The sequence below is a fragment of the Sinocyclocheilus grahami genome, unplaced genomic scaffold (assembly GCF_001515645.1).
Source record: "Sinocyclocheilus grahami isolate Dianchi unplaced genomic scaffold, SAMN03320097.WGS_v1.1 scaffold121.1, whole genome shotgun sequence".
NCBI lineage: Eukaryota > Metazoa > Chordata > Actinopteri > Cypriniformes > Cyprinidae > Sinocyclocheilus > Sinocyclocheilus grahami.
The window spans coordinates 692,689-711,353 of NW_015505300.1; the positions used below are offsets into that span (position 1 = coordinate 692,689).

The 18,665-nt window shown below is 35.6% G+C and overlaps 1 protein-coding gene across 2 annotated transcripts in view; it reads left to right on the top strand.

Moving 5' to 3' along the window:
- The window catches only part of LOC107589827 (vasoactive intestinal polypeptide receptor-like), a 51,521-nt gene that overhangs the window by 18,238 nt on the left and 14,618 nt on the right, over nt 1-18,665 (top strand). Inside the window, exons 1-4 of one of the 2 annotated variants that reach the window (XM_016278373.1) lie at nt 2,310-2,703; nt 4,902-4,989; nt 8,172-8,276; nt 17,884-17,990. In XM_016278373.1, the coding sequence (XP_016133859.1) occupies nt 2,650-2,703; nt 4,902-4,989; nt 8,172-8,276; nt 17,884-17,990 (354 nt within the window). In that variant the 5' untranslated portion in view covers nt 2,310-2,649. Of the gene's footprint in view, nt 1-2,309; nt 2,704-4,901; nt 4,990-8,171; nt 8,277-17,883; nt 17,991-18,665 lie in introns of those variants that run through there. The other variant, XM_016278374.1, reaches the window with a different exon arrangement.

The window sequence follows — 18,665 nt, forward strand, 5'->3', positions numbered from 1 at the left end:
AAAAAAATAATATATATATATATATATATATTTGGAGTATATCAAACAAGTAGCCCTTGAGACTATTTTATCCCTTCAGGGAGCCCTCCCTCACAAAAAGGTTGGAGACCCCATGTCCAGAAGATAGTGATAGATGAAGCATGAGATAAGAAGTGTTATATTCTTTCTCCATCACAAAGCCATGGCCAAGGGAAGGGAACGTGATAACTTTAAGACACATTATTGATCAGGTAAGTTGATAACACACAGGTGAGTAATTCAGATAGACTGCCTTTAAAATTAGGACTCAGAAGTCAGAATTGAGAAAGAGGAACTTTAAGCAGATTGTATAAACACTTTTCAGTATCATGGCACTATATGGTTCATTCCACGGTTAGTAGAGTTAGTAGAATTTTATGGCATTCTGCAGACCAGTTAGGTCTGTGACTCATCCAAACGAAACAGAACAAAACACCAGGATACCATTTCACAAGAGTTAAAAGCACATTTTTAAAAAACCAGGATGCCATTACACAAAAGTTAAATGAACCAAATATGTTTTTGCTTCTTTCATGTTTCTGTTACGTATCCTGTCCATGAACTTCCGTCTGCTAGCCATCAGAGGTCACCCTTTCCATTTTCATTGACTCTCGCACTACACACTGTTGCATATCACCCCGGACTACATATCCCATCATTCATTGCACTGATTGCACACAGCACTGATTGCACACAGCTGTTTCATATCACTCACTCACTATTTAACACTCCATCTCACTCCTTCTAACTGCCGAGTATTGTTTAGCGTGTATCGTTTTGATAGCTACTCTACAGAGCCCTCGTTAGCTTCCTAGCCTAGTCTTGCCTTGCCTTGTCTGTTTTCTCGGTTTCTGATCTTTGCCTGTTTTCCTGGATTTATCCCTTTTAGTCTTGCCCTTTTGATTCTGTTCGCTGTTCATTGACCTTCGCTAGCCCTAGGATTATTCTTGTGTCTTGCCCGCCATATACCTGTTTGCCACTGTTCGACCCTGCCTATGTTTCTGACCTCCTCTGCTTGCACATGGATCCGCATGTCTCACGTCTCGTCAGCCCTGTAACAGATTGTATATATTGGTATTCACAGATCTTGGGCCAATTTTATGCTGGAGTGCAAAGTCAGTAATTTAATGCATGGCAAGTTGAATGTGTATTTCACACCTTTCGTTTTTAGCCACTAAATATCAATAGATAAATAACAGAAATGGAGCACACGTTTTGCACCATTTAACACACATTTCCTTGAGAATGTTTTTATCTACAGGCTGCACTGAGTCACTTCTTCTCTTGTTCTTTTGAAAATAAATGAACATATAAGATCTCCATGGGCTGGCTAATCTATATTAGACTCTCGCCATTATACTTTTAAAATGATTGATTTCATGCTACAAGCACATATGCATTTACATATCAGCTTTTTTTAATTATCTGTAAATGAAAGAAATTCCCAGGAAATAATTTACATTTATTAAAAATTCCAGAGGCACTTCCAACAGCAGTTCCAGTGGTGATTATTGGCAACTTGAGAAGGCAAGAGCTCACATAGGCCTATTTGTGTTGGTGTGTTAGTTTATAAAGTTGTCTTACATGACGTCACAATATTACATAACATTCTGTTTAACTACAGAAGATAATTTAAGAGAAGCAGTTTAATGGACAAGGAGTTGAAGAAATCAGAAGCTGTGATATAGATGGTAGTTTAAGAGAGCAGAGGTTCCGTTTTAGTTAACAATTTAAGAGAAAAAAGAGCAAAAGCTGTGCATGGATGACAGTTTACAAGATTAGAGAACAGTATCTGTGCCCTAATGAAAAGAACGCAGGAGCTGTGCTGTGCGGACAGGTTAAGACAGAGAATGAGTCATTTAACGCTGTTATTCAGGGCTGTGCTGCTGCTGCTATAGTATAGTACAGTATAGTATATTATAGACTACACACACTCTCACACACACACACACACACACACACACAGGTTTGTTTTTATGGTTTATGGGGACTCTCTATAGGCGTAATGGTTTTTATACTGTACAGACCGTATTTTCTATTGCCCTACATCAACCCTACCCCTAAACCTACCCCTCACAGGAAACTTTCTGCATTTTTAGATTTCCAAAAAAACTCATTCTGAATTATTTATAAGCCTTTTGAATTACGGGGACACTGAAAATGTCCTCATAAATCACCTTCTCGTTGTAATACCTATGTCATACCCATGTTATTATACAAATTTGTGTCCTCATAAACCACATAAACATGCACACTCACACACACACACACACACACACACACACCTACTTTGGAAGTGAGAGTTTAGGACGTGGGTCGACAGCCTTGGAATTACAGTCCACCTCGCGCTTGTCACGTATCTACGTGGTTCATGCAAACGCCTGTTGTGAATGGCTTCCCATCATTCCAGAGTCGCTTATGAATGAAGTGTTTTTCATGTTAGGGATAAACATGGACAGGTTTGGCGACGAAGTCCGGCTGGTGAACCGACGCGCACCGGAGCTCTCGCGCGCACAGCGTATAGTTGGCTGACGCTTCGGATTCTTTGTCAGTTACTTTTCGGCCGTCAACTTGTCTCTCTGCATCCGTACTTTTGGGAAGCGCTCTCAGGCAACTGCTGAATCGGCTGAAATGGATATGTCTAAACGAATGCTGATCTTATACCTAACCTGCTCGTTAGGACCTGTGAGTATCAACACTGTCATTTTATTCAGTTCCCTATTGTAATTAGTCATCGACGAAAGAAAAGCTCTCAAGTAGCCTATTTAACACACCTAGTCCTCAAACAAATGGTCAGGTCCAAGGATATAAAGATAGATTGCATGGGTTTTCATTTTTCTTCATTGAATAATTTTTGCTTTTCAAATCTAAAGCTAGGTTCAGTTTTGCTGACAAAATAAAACTGAGCCTGGGTAAACTGTTGCTCTTTTGCTCTTCTGTCTCAGAGCAGCAGCTGCTGTGTGTTTCCTTTCATAGAGCAGAATTTTTTTGCAGAACCGAATTAAATTGTACATTTCGTTATACTAAAGTTTTGGCTTGCTGTCAGCTTGGATAAGAATGCAATCAATTTAAACTTTGCTGCATTATCCGTCTGAAAAAAAATCAAATTTAAGTTAAAAAAAATAAGTCAGACAGGATATAATTATGTGGATAATAGAGTTTTTCTTAAACACTGAAATGTTCTCTGACATTTTGATAGAGCATATTCAGGGATAGTAATAAAGCTGATTTCCATCAAAAAGAGTATAGAGTTGTTTATTGAATGAATTCAGATTTCCTTAGGTCTAGCCATTAAGCTAATATATATATATATATATATATATATATATATATATATAATGTTAGAAATCTAATCATGTCTGCAGGTTAACCAGGGAAATCAGGAAATCACTCAGTATTTACTTTTAAATCCTTCAGGTTTAGTGCTCCTGACTTATACTGCTACAAACAGCATGCATTCACAGTACCAGTGTTACAATGGAAAGATTCCTCTATGTACAGCATGTGTTTACCGTCTAAACTGGATGTCATATTGTTAATCATGCTATTTGAAATAGTGTAAAGAATGATTGTCTTCTCTTATTGTGACGCCATGGTAACAACCCTCATCATCTCTGTGTCCATGCCAGCACTGTCCTTGATCACAGCTCCTTCCTCACTGCAGACAGTAGTGACTCATGTCTCTATAACTACAGCTTACCATGCAACTGAATTTACTTCTGAATATGTCACCCCACACAGTACAGTAAAAAGAATGCGATTGTTTGCTCTGGGCACATACATGAACTATGGAGAACCTGTGCTTTCAATTGACTTAACGTACAGCATTGAGGTAAAAGATACTTTGAATGGCACATATCTCAAGATGTTTGAAGATCAGTCCAGTACATAGAAAGATTTAGTTTCTGTTTTGTTACAAATATACAACAGAAAGAAAATTCTGCTTAATATGTGCTAGTTTTATAAATTTGTGACATTTGTAGCATTTTATGTGTGCTACAAGATAAGTCTGTTTTCACCCATAGTATTGATTGTTTTTTTGTTTAGAAGTGATAATAATCAAATTAATCATAATAACAAATGATAATAAAAGTTACAGGGGATGCATTTCAGGTCCAGATTTGAAGAAGGTGCTCTTGATTCATATTATTTATGGGGCTACTGCCGTGCAAAACAAGTTGTAAAACACTGCTGTAGATCACACATACTGACCGTTCAGGTACCAGAGTAACATTTGACCCAGATGGTCATACTTTCTGTAAGCATATGGACAGGTTTGGGAGTAACCATAGTTCTGCTGTGAACTTTTGATTGATGCCACCTCTCAATGGCCTCATCTGCCAGAGCCATAAATCTGTCCTCTGTCCTCTGGTGCTCTATGAAAGAATCCATGAGAGCGCTTTCTTATATAGTACAGCCTACATTTAAGGAAAATTGGATACAGCTGCAGAGAGACAGCTTAAAGACAAATAATTTATGTCGTGAATTTTTCAACCTTATACTGTTGATATCCAGAGGTTAGTCCTTTAGGGATTGACAGAGGTGAAAGGAGACATTATTAAGAGCTCAGTACAGTGCAGGAACTTATGCTACACTTGTTAAATTGCTATGTAAAAATGAAGGAATGACACGAATCGTCCTACCCTTCATCAAATCTCCATGACACTCAGGAAAAGGGAGAGGCAGTGTCACATGTGCAACCATTTCACTTCGTTCTCTTCAAACAGTAATTATGTTCAGCTCGTAATGTGATCAAAGGTCTGTTGCTATTCAGAAATGTGATGCAATGTTCTCTGAAACTGCAAAAATTAAGATATGTTTTATTGCAAGTAAAATGTATATCTTATGTCAGAATCTTGTGATTGTGTTATTGATTTAAACAGATGCTGTCTGTCCAGATGTGTGAGGTCATGTGGGAGCTGGAAGCGGAGAAAAGAGAATGTTTGGCCAAGCTGGAAAACATCACGTCAGGTATGTACACTGCATATAAGTCACTATATGACAACTGTAGGCATGTAAAGACACAATGATGTCTGTATATTGGTGATATACACTGTAAAAATAGCCTGTTAAATACACGGTAAAAAAAGAAATAGCTGTGGTTGCCAGAAATTCACTATGAAAATATAGTGGCAATGTTTCAGGTATTGCAGCATGACATATTAGTGTGTGTATATTTTACAACCATATATTTCATTAAGTGATATGATGCTAATATAACAAATTCAGATTTTTACCAAAGACTGATGGTGCACTCATGTTACTTATGAATAGGAGAAAGTGCAATGCGCAACATGGCGGAATAGTCCCGCCTTCTAAATAAAAGAGCCAGTCGCTAATTGGTAAAGTCATCACATCACTACAGCTGCCATGGTTTGCGTGGTGCCTAAACACACTACTGAAGGAGCTGTATTTGCATGACTGAAATAGCTGCCCAAGAGGCGTTTCAAAGATGGCAGCCGGGTGAAATGACTTGCTTAAAAGGAACTTTGTTTTTACCTTAAAATGCACTGATAACCACCATAATGATACAGGTTGTATAACAGAAATCCACATGATGAATCAGAGTTCATTGTAAGTCACCTGTCCTTAAATCATGGCTAGTACTCGTATATAGACTGTGAACAGAGTCATATGTACAAAGACAAAAACCATCATAATGCACATGAAATTTAAATAATGAAATATAAAAGAAACGAAATAAATTATTTAAAAAACATTATATGGTAATTCATAGTTTTTCCTTTGCTAAAAATGGACAGTTATTTATGTTAAACCATGTACAGTTTTTCACATTATGTGGCATGGTAACTTATAGTTAAGCTATGCTGCTTTATCTGCAGAAATGTCAATATTTTCCCCTCATTTCTTCCCACAGACTGCATGCAGCTGAAACCTCTCTTCTCATTACTGTAGATACTGTGAATTGGGCAGATAATTGTTGTTTTGTGTTTGTTTGTCTGATCAAGTATCAGAAGAGGTTACAAAGGCATACTAGTTAATTAGGCAGAAATGTCATTCTGTGAAGCGCAATCTTCACAACATCAGTGTTTTTACTCTCATTATCTATATATGATTAAATCAGTAGTTGTTTCAGTGCACTGCCTCAGCAGGTAGTTTTGCTTGCAGCAAGTACATTTAGTTTTTTTTAATGAATTATTTTTCATCATTGATTAGGTAGTACATCAGAAGGTCTGAGAGCACATCCATGCGCTACCCACAGAATTCAGTTCAGTTCAGTCACAATCTTTGTGATTAAGTTCCTCATAGCCTTGTGGAATATTTTCCAACTAACGATGCTTATTTGAAAAATAACTGAAATTAAATGAATTGCTTTTTCACTTCAGTATTAAGGTCTGATTCTGCTGTGATAATGAAAAACATGAAAAGGAGGTCAACACTGATATCAAGTTTTATCATGACTGTTCATTAAGGCAGACAAAAACCACAAATGAGCTATGATAACATATACAGTATTTAATAGAAAATTCTAATAACACATCACATATTGGAGCACCTTAATTACTGGAATCATTCACAGGGATTTGTGTGATTTGTATGGTGAAAAAGCTAGACTTTACCAAGAGTTTCAGTGGACTTTACCAAGAGGACTTTACTAAAGTGGACTTTACCAAGAGCTTCAGTGCCTGCCTATAGGGCATGAACCTCATCAATTAGAACATCTAATATTGATTTTGTTCTTAATGGACAAAGCAATTACAAAAGCTGGTTGTGTAAGTTTAAGGTCTGATTATCTATGGGCTAAGTTGTGCATCAAGGTTGTGTGTTGTCATTTGTGTTTCCTTTGATTTAAATCTCAATCATAAAACTCCCCTGAGTAATATATCTTAGACCAGTATGCAAATTGGTTTCTCAGACTGTGAGATGAACTTTGATAAAGCGCTCTCTCATGGCACAGTTTTTAATTGGGTTTTCTTTGTCATGTAGCCCAGTCTGTTATAAAATCTTTAATATCAGTTGGATTTAGTGGCGTAAACCACATTAAAGTCAGCATAAAATGAACATTCACTCTATTATCTAAATGCTTGATATTGATCTCATTGTGAACATTCATACATATGTTTCTTTTGTTAAAGGTGCTGTAGGTAAGTTTTTGACTCTACTAAAGCATAAAAATACCATAATATGTTTGCAGATATTTAAGAAACATGCTAAGTTAACATACTTGTTTATCTGAAAAACAATGCTACAGTCAGTTATTCTCCTTTGAAAATGTGCGTTCCGGGCCAGAATGTCGGTCTCTGTTTTGGTTTGTGAAACCCGCCCACTGCCAGTTTACCCAATTGTATTTTGGAACCTCGGGTTGCCAGTTGGCGGAAAACACAGCGTATTTCATTTCATTCATCGTCAAGTGCTGTTGGTGTTGTCAATCTGGCAACCTGCGTGTGCGTCAAGTCTGAGGAGGAGGGGACGGTTGAAAAAAACCCTCTCCAATATTTTGAATTTGGACTGCAATGCCTAGTTCAACCACTCGGTGTCAATCCTACATACAGCACCTTTAAAAAATTGTTTAAATCAAAATGTAATGGTTCGAGCTTCCGAATACGGTAAAATCACAGACTTCTCTTTGATGTATGCTGGACTTCTCCAATCATTCAGTCTGCTTAAACCAGCCACTTTCTTACAATTGACTGACTGCAAGCTAACTGTATCAGATTTGGCTTCATCCAGTCGAGATGGATTTTTTTCTTTTTCTATAGTCCGTTGCTTTTGAATGTTTGTCATAATATGAAAGAAGAGATCTGTCACTACTTACATTACATCATAACTTGAATTTATCCGTTCAGAGTTCCAGAACTGATCAGAACTCAGTTAAAATCTCTGAAGGCTAATTCACTGACAGACGGCAACAAACAGACGCCGACAGGGATAACACAATGATCCGACAAAATAAGACGAACGTGTCTGTTGCCGTTTGTCTTGGTCTGACGGTACAGTACAGTGTGAATTAAGGCCGACTTAATGGACGTTTGATGTGTCAAGAACTAAAGATATTGTACAGGCCTATATCGACTAATTTAAGAGACAATCTAGACTTTATCACCAATTATAGCATGATTAGATGGCAGTATGTTTTCAGATATCTTATCAGTATTTTATTTCCTAATCAGTTTTTCTTCACTTTCTTTAAGGTTGTACAGGTGAATGGGATCTAGCATGCTGGCCATCAGCTAAGATTGGAGAGTTGGTCACCATCCCCTGTCCGAATTACTTCAGCCATGTCAGTGATCAAAGAGGTATGTCAATATTTTTTTCAATAAGTATGAAGATGCTAAATGTTTTCCAATAAACCTGTTTTTCACCTTGTGTTTTCACCATTATTCCACTTCTATCCATTCTTGATAAAGTCTTTTAAAGTCCTAATGTTCTGCAACCTCTGTGGAGACTTATTTTCAGAGAAAGCAAATGTCCTCACTATGACTTAATTAGCATCATAACTAATGTCACATTGTTTAAAGACTATCCCAAAGCCTTCTTCTGAGTTCCTCTGATTAGTTTTTGATAACTCTGGAGAAAAGAGAAAGATTGCCTGTGCTATTGGGACCTGCTGCTGTAATTTAGCAGAGACATTGACACACAAGCTGTATTCATGAGACTTTCTCTGGGGAGAGCCTCATGCGCCAATTATTTGCTGAGAATTCATGACCACTGTAATTTATTCTAACGAGGAAAGGCATGGGCAACTTTTAATACTGTTTAAGTAAGCCTTCTGTGGTTGTATTTGGCTAATCAGGATTAGCTGTGTATTTAGCAACTGAACATGGTAGGGTAGCTGTGCTTGACAGACCCGGCAATATCTTAGTTTTGTGCGTGTGTGTGTATATATATATATATATATATACATACATACAATTTATATATATCATATATATATATATTAGTGCTGTCAAATGATTAATCGCGATTAATTCATTCATCGTCAAGTGCTGTTGGTGTTGTCAATCTGGCAACCTGCGTGTGCGTCAAGTCTGAGGAGGAGGGGACGGTTGAAAAAAACCCTCTCCAATATTTTGAATTTGGACTGCAATGCCTAGTTCAACCACTCGGTGTCAATCCTACATACAGCACCTTTAAAAAATTGTTTAAATCAAAATGTAATGGTTCGAGCTTCCGAATACGGTAAAATCACAGACTTCTCTTTGATGTATGCTGGACTTCTCCAATCATTCAGTCTGCTTAAACCAGCCACTTTCTTACAATTGACTGACTGCAAGCTAACTGTATCAGATTTGGCTTCATCCAGTCGAGATGGATTTTTTTCTTTTTCTATAGTCCGTTGCTTTTGAATGTTTGTCATAATATGAAAGAAGAGATCTGTCACTACTTACATTACATCATAACTTGAATTTATCCGTTCAGAGTTCCAGAACTGATCAGAACTCAGTTAAAATCTCTGAAGGCTAATTCACTGACAGACGGCAACAAACAGACACCGACAGGGATAACACAATGATCCGACAAAATAAGACGAACGTGTCTGTTGCCGTTTGTCTTGGTCTGACGGTACAGTACAGTGTGAATTAAGGCCGACTTAATGGACGTTTGATGTGTCAAGAACTAAAGATATTGTACAGGCCTATATCGACTAATTTAAGAGACAATCTAGACTTTATCACCAATTATAGCATGATTAGATGGCAGTATGTTTTCAGATATCTTATCAGTATTTTATTTCCTAATCAGTTTTTCTTCACTTTCTTTAAGGTTGTACAGGTGAATGGGATCTAGCATGCTGGCCATCAGCTAAGATTGGAGAGTTGGTCACCATCCCCTGTCCGAATTACTTCAGCCATGTCAGTGATCAAAGAGGTATGTCAATATTTTTTTCAATAAGTATGAAGATGCTAAATGTTTTCCAATAAACCTGTTTTTCACCTTGTGTTTTCACCATTATTCCACTTCTATCCATTCTTGATAAAGTCTTTTAAAGTCCTAATGTTCTGCAACCTCTGTGGAGACTTATTTTCAGAGAAAGCAAATGTCCTCACTATGACTTAATTAGCATCATAACTAATGTCACATTGTTTAAAGACTATCCCAAAGCCTTCTTCTGAGTTCCTCTGATTAGTTTTTGATAACTCTGGAGAAAAGAGAAAGATTGCCTGTGCTATTGGGACCTGCTGCTGTAATTTAGCAGAGACATTGACACACAAGCTGTATTCATGAGACTTTCTCTGGGGAGAGCCTCATGCGCCAATTATTTGCTGAGAATTCATGACCACTGTAATTTATTCTAACGAGGAAAGGCATGGGCAACTTTTAATACTGTTTAAGTAAGCCTTCTGTGGTTGTATTTGGCTAATCAGGATTAGCTGTGTATTTAGCAACTGAACATGGTAGGGTAGCTGTGCTTGACAGACCCGGCAATATCTTAGTTTTGTGCGTGTGTGTGTATATATATATATATATATATACATACATACAATTTATATATATCATATATATATATATTAGTGCTGTCAAATGATTAATCGCGATTAATCGCATCCAAAATAAAAGTTTTTGTTTACATACTGTATGTATGTGTACTGTGTTTATTTATTATGTATATATAAATGCACACACATACAGTATATATTTTGAAAATATTTACATTTATATATTTATATTATTATATTATTTATAAATATATTTAATATATAAACAGCATATTTTTCTTAAATATATACATGGATGTGTTTGTATTTATATATACATAATAAATATACACAGTACACACTCATATAGTATGTAAAAAAAAACTTTTATTTTGGATGTGATTAATTGCGATTAATCGTTTGACAGCACTAATATATATATATATATATATATGTATTCTAAAGTTTGATCAAAAGTATTTCAAATAAATGCTGTCATTTTTAAATTTTCTATTCATCAAAAATCCTGAAAGAAATGTATCACAAAAAGGTTTCCACAAAAATATTAAGCAGCATAACTGTTTTCAGCATTAATAATAATAAGACGAATTATTAATAAGTGGGTACCAGTAATAATTGAGCATCAAATCAGCATATTAGAATGATTTCTGAAAGATCATGTGACACTGATGACTGGAGTAATGATGCTGAAAATTCAGCTTTGCCAACACAGGAATAAATTACATTTTAAAATATATTAGAAATATAATATAAATAGAAAACAGTTATTTTATATTGTAATAATATTTCAACTATATTTTTGAACACAAATGCAGCCTTGGTGAGCATGATATATATACTACTGATGGTACATACATGAAATAATGTACACTTTTTTTTTGAGAGTTGAAAACAAAAAGTGTGGGTTGTTTAGAAAGGCAGCATGATACATTCTGAATTTATGCTACTGATTTATGTGGTTTCATTCATATATATGTTGCTGTATGAGTGAATGTCCATTTGAGTCCTTGACTTATTGATGTACTATTTGGCTAATAACTAAACTGCTTTCAGCAAAATATTACTAGCTTGCAGTCATGTCACTGCTGACCTCTCTATACTGCTAGACTGTCCAATGGACCTGTCAATCATATAGACCTTTGATGGACAGGTTTAGATATGAGCACTTGTATCACGCCAGACGTCATTAAAACGAAACCTTACCCTTATTTAATTTAGTGTATGTAACCATCTAGGGAATTGAAAAAACTGGCCTTTTGTCATAAAGTTAATGTATCAGCTTTTATTTTCATCTTTTCAGTAATACGTTTCATTTTGATTTGACTCTACTTCTTAAATTTCCCCTTTCCCTTGAAGCACACAGAGGAGTAAAAGGAGTCATTTTTGACTTTAGAAGTTGAAATAAAATGTCTGTAGGAACTGAGTACTGTCTATGGCAGTTAAGTCTGCTGCAAGAACACCAATGAAAGTATTTCAAGAGGTTGGGTTGCTCAATAATCATGAAATTGTACGTGAAAATGACTGTGTGGATCAATAAGGTTTTCAAAGTGATCCTGCTTTAAAAGCAGCAGTTACATCCATGTAATGTAGGATCCATTTCTGTAATGACACATCATTTTGGAAAATACAGCACTTTTGGTTCAGTTCTTATAAAGTCACAAAAGTAGCAGTGACACATGGACTTTCATTTATAGAATGTTTCTGTGTTTTTTCTTTATGGGATCTCCATATGGATGATACAGAATTTGAATTTATTTATTTGCATGACCTTCTACTCACTTGGGTTTCTGTTAGAATTAGCTTTGATTTACGACCAAAATTTTCATCCTATGAACTGTTTACACACATCTAATGGCTTCCAGGTCATATCTGTGTCTTGCTGAAAGGGCATGCCTTTCCTAAGTGCTCTGAGAGAGTGCTTTCTGGAAGAAATCCAAAACATGGATTGAGGGATTTAGATGGTACAGGGTGAAATGGAATGAATTTATCTTCCTCATGGAGTTCATGTGGGATATAGCCTTTGGTGAGCTGTGATGCAGGCCAGATTTGATTGGGAAAAGACCTGCATGTATTAGATTGGGGGTGGGCTGACTTGAAGATCATGTGATGGGAAAAAACTGATAACTGATAACTAACTGACTGGGAATGTTGAGTTGGATTTTAGGGGAGACAGAGACATATATAACGAACGTGTTGATGGAACAATTTATGAACCAGAGAGAAAAACAAAGGACATGCACAGACCCAGTGGACACAAAAATCCTCATTAATTTATAGCAAACAGATTGAGGCTTTCTGGACCAATCAAAGGAAACATTTGTTTCCTTAGCACCGATTTCCCAGAAATGCTCCATGTTTATTGCCCAGAAAGAGTGTTTAAAAGACAGTTGATTATTTTAACTAGAATTGTTTTATCAGGGTTCCTACAGTACACACTAGAGTTTGCGCTGCATTGGTGATCACTGCGATTATGCTGATTTCAACAGAACTATGTGAAAGTTATGCAACCGTAAGTTAGATTGGATTGCTGTTGGAAAGCCAGTTCATTCTATTCACTTCTTTTAATGCCCTCAGAATGAATCATGCACATTTTTGTCCATCAAAGCTTAATATATTGTGTAGTCTCCCCTTTTATTCCATTTGTAGGCCAACCAGATGTAACCCTAAAAATTACTTTAGCCACACTTGAATCTATTTGCAGTACATAGCAAAATATAAAAAAAATTAGCATTTATTTTATAGAAATAAAGTGTAAAACCACCTATCAAGCAAAATATTTAATACATTTTTTTAGGTTTCAAATAATAAAACAGTAGATTTAAAGACATTTCAGCCCTTTCTGGGTGTTCACCTGTGTGAGCTTACAGAGAAATGACTTCATATGTCCATAAAAAAATTCACATCAGGGTTCCTACAGTACACACTAGAGTTTGCGCTGCATTGGTGATCACTGCGATTATGCTGATTTCAACAGAACTATGTGAAAGTTATGCAACCGTAAGTTAGATTGGATTGCTTTTGGAAAGCCAGTTCATTCTATTCACTTCTTTTAATGCCCTCAGAATGAATCATGCACATTTTTGTCCATCAAAGCTTAATATATTGTGTAGTCTCCCCTTTTATTCCATTTGTAGGCCAACCAGATGTAACCCTAAAAATTACTTTAGCCACACTTGAATCTATTTGCAGTACATAGCAAAATATAAAAAAAAATTATTTATTTATTTTATAGAAATAAAGTGTAAAACCACCTATCAAGCAAAACATTTAATACATTTTTTAGGTTTCAAATAATAAAACAGTAGATTTAAAGACATTTCAGCCCTTTCTGGGTGTTCACCTGTGTGAGCTTACAGAGAAATGACTTCATCCGTCCATAAAAAAATTCATCTTGGGAGCAGTTGGTAAAGAGTAATTGAAAAAGGTTCAGAAAAGTGAGGTTAGTTTTGAGAAAAGCTCTAGAACCATTTGTTTAGTCACATTCAGACATTTTTAAGTGGTTTAATTTGTTCAAATGAATCCATTTGGGACAACTGTGTGTAGAAATATCAATTTATGGTTACTTTCCTAATAGTAACGATGCTTTGTGTAATCAAGCCTGAAGATTAAATCTCACTCCCGGTATTCCAGCTGTTCCTAAATTATCCTGCAGGAGTAAAATACTTTCCTTTAAACTTAATCTGTCCAGTGGTAGAATCAGATTATAGATTCAAAAGAATCTACCAGGTCTTGTGTTATAGTCTAATCAAGAAGCAATTCATTTTTATTGGAGCATGGAAAGGAAAACAAGCGTTACGAAACTTGGCAGCACACAGATCCAGGAACATATCATAAATTTATTTTGGGTGGAGCTTGTAGTGTCCTAACACAATTTGAACTTTTTACCCAGGAGCTTTACATCAAACATACTGTCATTAATCCTCTCAACTGTTCAGAGTGGTTTCTTTGCTCATATCTCAGACTTCACTTTCATGCTTTAGTCAAACACACTGTCAATAGTGCAGTGACCTCATGATCACACCTCATATAAATGTTCAGAAAGTAAAGTTTACTAAGCCAAAAGCTGTTCAGTGTCACTTTACATGCTTGCAAGCAAAGGTAAACACACCTTAAAAGAAAGTTCCAAGTTCCGAAATTTGTGTCCTGTTGATTACCACAAAAAAATAAAAAATAAATAATAATAAAAAATAAATAATAATAATTATGGGCTACAGTGAGTCACTTTCAATAGAAGTGAATGGGGCCAATCTGATTTATTTTAGTTTTATTATTTATTTATATAATATTTTGAATTAACTTTTAATTTTCTATTTTCAGTTTTAGTCATTTTATTATATTTTCTATTTTCAGTTTCTCATTTTATTATGTGCTTTTTTATTTTTATTTTTTTATATTTCAATATAGTTATATATAGTTATAGTTTTTATATAGTTATATTATATATATATATATATGTAATATTTTATATTTCTATATATTTGTATATTTAAAATAAATTTTTATTTCAGTTTTTAATTTACATTTGTATTTTAATTATAGTAGATTTTAGTTAGTCATTTTAGTTCTTCAGCTTAAAGTTTATTTCTGTTAGTAGCCAATGCAACATTTTTTATTTTCTTTCTTTGAATTTGTTCTTTGAAAGTTTTTCATCCAATATTTGATTTTATTTCAGCTTAATTTTTTTATTTGCTTGGTAAAGTTGTATCCAATTGTGCAATTTCATCATGACAGCACAAGACTAAACCTTAAAACCCCAAACCGAGCTTTACGGCTCAAAGAATGCACAATTATTAACAAAATAATTAAAATCAGCTTCACATTTCTGCTTTTAAACCCTCCAAAAATTGGCCCCATTCACTTCTGTTGTAACCTCCTTTTTTTAACAAAACAAGGGAGGAAACTAAATTATTTTTTGGAGGTGTTCCACAAATGCTGTTGATTGAGCTTAACTTGTATTGAACCCAGAATACTCATTTAATTACCCACATTCTTGCGAATTCTCACAGCAGTTCCACTTTTAGATCTGCTGTCATAATACGTCAAGCAGCTTGCGTTTGAAAGAGAAGGACACACCTATACACACACCCACCTTCATTGGAGAAAGCTGCTGTAATAACACTTTGCTCAAAGAGCTTTATCAAAAGCTCAGTCTGATTCATGTTTATACAAGTCATGCTACTATCAACACTTGTTCAAGGACCAAATCTTTACCAGAACCAGAACCCCCATCCTCTCCCTTCAGGCTGCATGCTTAGAGGCAGAAGACCTCTTCAAAGGCACGCTCTGAAATAACAAAAGAGTGGGTTGATTAGTTCCCATGTTCGGTCCATCTTCATACATGGCACTGACAGTCCTCATTGTCTTGTTTTTCGGGATGATGAAAGCATTCTTCTGACAATCCCTCGCTGAAAACAAATCCAGACTCTAGCAGCAGTAGCTTATCTGTCTCTGTGCTTGAGATTACACATTTTTAATGCACTTGTATTTTGATGAGGAGATTGTCAGCTTTTTTCATGCAAAAACATACTGAATTACAGTGCTTTTGTCAAGGATTTGAATAAAAAATTATGTTGTAGTCTGTGGATGCTGTTATGAGATGAGTATAGGAGCAGTTTGTGCTTACTTTTATCTTCAGTGTATTTGACTATAATCTGTTTATTAGTTAACACACTATAAAGTAGTTAATATGTTATGAATTCCTGTTGCAGGATGTGTGAATGTCCTCAATCTTCACATAGTCTAAATATAGTTATTGTGCCCTCGGAAGTAAACATCATCAGCTACACATAATGCTGGCACAGTGATAATGAGGTTTTCAAGTTGTCTGCCATAACTTGCCAAATCCATATCAAACGTTCCAAAATTCCAATGTTTTCCATTGATGTGTTTTCTGTCTTGCTTCCCACAGAGCCAATTTAATTGGATGTGGGGCTGGTTTTTTACTTCAGAAATAAAAAAAAAGCTTCTCTGTTCATTTTAACATGTTTAAAGGTCTTGGTAAACAGATGAAAACTGCATTGATGCAATATTAGTTTTAAGTTTAATTATTTGTAGAGACTTTTATTCAGAACAGACTGTCAATTAATTGATGAAGCTATGTATGGTAAAAAAAGTAAAAACACCTGATTCCTTATTCATATGTAAATTCCATTGTACGAAATGTTACTCATTAGAGGCTTTTGTGGTTAGTTGCTAGCTGGTTTCGTGACATTTCATTACAAGCATTCTGTTCTAATTAATGTACAGTAGATTTATATCAATCCCTGTATACGGTTGTATTTCACTCTCTATAAGTGGAGCCTGTTGTATTCTCTAGAGGTTTATGCCTACCTTCTTTAATGACCTTACATACCCCAAGGATGACAAGGTTCCTACAAATGAGAGTAACATTTTCAGGGGTGAAGAAGTTGATGTTTTATTCATGACTCATCTCTCTAATTGTAAGGCAGATCGTACTCTGGGAATTTGTTAGAGAAAAATACAACCAGTGACTAAATGTTCATTAAAATAGCTTTAATTTAATTTAATTTAATTTAATTTAATTTAATTTGTAGAGTGAGACATCTGCATGACATTTCAATATTTTGTTAAGTCAGAGGCAAATTTATAATCCTTGCCTCTTAATACTGGGAATATTTTGGGAGGTGCTATTTTTTAAAATTCCATTCCTTTCTATTCATCTTCTGTTGTGACATCAACCCTCAAAAAACCTGGCCTCAAGTGTATGACAGAAAGGTCATGAATTTGATAAGCGTGACATGGACATTACATGTAGCGCAGAAAAGTGCGAGGAGGATCTAAAGGGTCATTATGGGAACGTCATAATGTGTCCAGTGAGTAAAATGATTTCCCAGCTGGTATTTCAGGTAGCGATAAGACAGACAGGACTACATCTGTTATTTTTCCTCCTCCACTTTGCAGAGAATGATTACCTGATGATGCGCTTGTCTACCCTTTACTTCACAAAAACAGGCTGGGAAAGAAATCAGTCCCATTCAGTTTGAAGTCTTCCAGGCTTGAGAGGATTCTCAAGCCAATGAGCGTTCAGCGCAGTAATCAGTCGCTGAAATCTGCTGTCACAAATTGCAAGGAAAACTGTTCCAAAAAATGTCAGATAATTCTGTTCAATTTTGCTTAAAATGAATCAGATCAAGAAATTTAGTGTTGCAATATGCAAAAAAAAAAAAAAAAGAAGACAAAACTAAAACATTCCAAGTTTTCCAGTGAATGGAGATATAAGACATTTCCTGTTGATTAATTCATTGACTGCTTGAGATCCATGAAGTGCTCAAGCTTTGCTTGTATTGCAGTAATCGCCAGCCTCATCTTTGGCTGTGTGTTTTAAGTGTGTCTGAGTAGCAGTGATTAATGGAGGAATGAGACTGTGATCGAATTTTGCGTTTTAACACTCTTCATTTCTCTCTGTTTTGACCTATGTATTCACTGTCCTTTTGCCCTTTTCCAGGAAACATATCCAAGAGCTGTACTGCCAATGGCTGGACAGAAATAAACTCAGTTGTCGTTGCATATAACTGTGGCTATGACCCCAATATCACAGAGGATGGAAACGTGGTGCGTACGTTTGCATTTTTGCTTTGTTTTGATTTGCACCCACTGCATTCTAATCAATAACAGCATATATTTCTCACAGGTACGAAATAAGCAATCAGTCAAATAAGGATAAGACACTTAGAGCCAGATTTACTAACAGCTTGCGCCAGCGCAAACCCTCTTTTGGTATTTAATAACTACTGTCAGAATTTACTAAAGACAGTGACAATTTTTAAATGAAAAGGCGTGGACCTTAATGAATATGCATTTGTGGGAGTTTCCGTTTCAGACGCAAAATTTTTCAGAAGGAGGGTATTAATAAATTATGTGACGTGATTTATAATGGTTTGCACTAGTCAGTTTACTGGTCGCCATTATTTAATGCCCAAAAAAGCATGTCTTAACCCATTCTGCACTTGACTGCGATAGTTGCTAAATGACACTGCTGTTGGTAGACTGCATAAGTCATTATGGAAATTATTATCTGGATGCATCTGTGTTCTTTAATTAGCACTTTCCACTCACATCGGCACTATTATGGTATTGCAGTCTTAGGCTTATTTGCTCTGTTTAGTTAATTTGGCTCTCAAACCTCAGTTTGCTGAATTAATTTAAGCAATATCACATGAGCAAGAGCGTGCTGTAGTTCCATAATAACAGCCTTGCTGATATTCAGACTAAAATTGAAAATTGAGT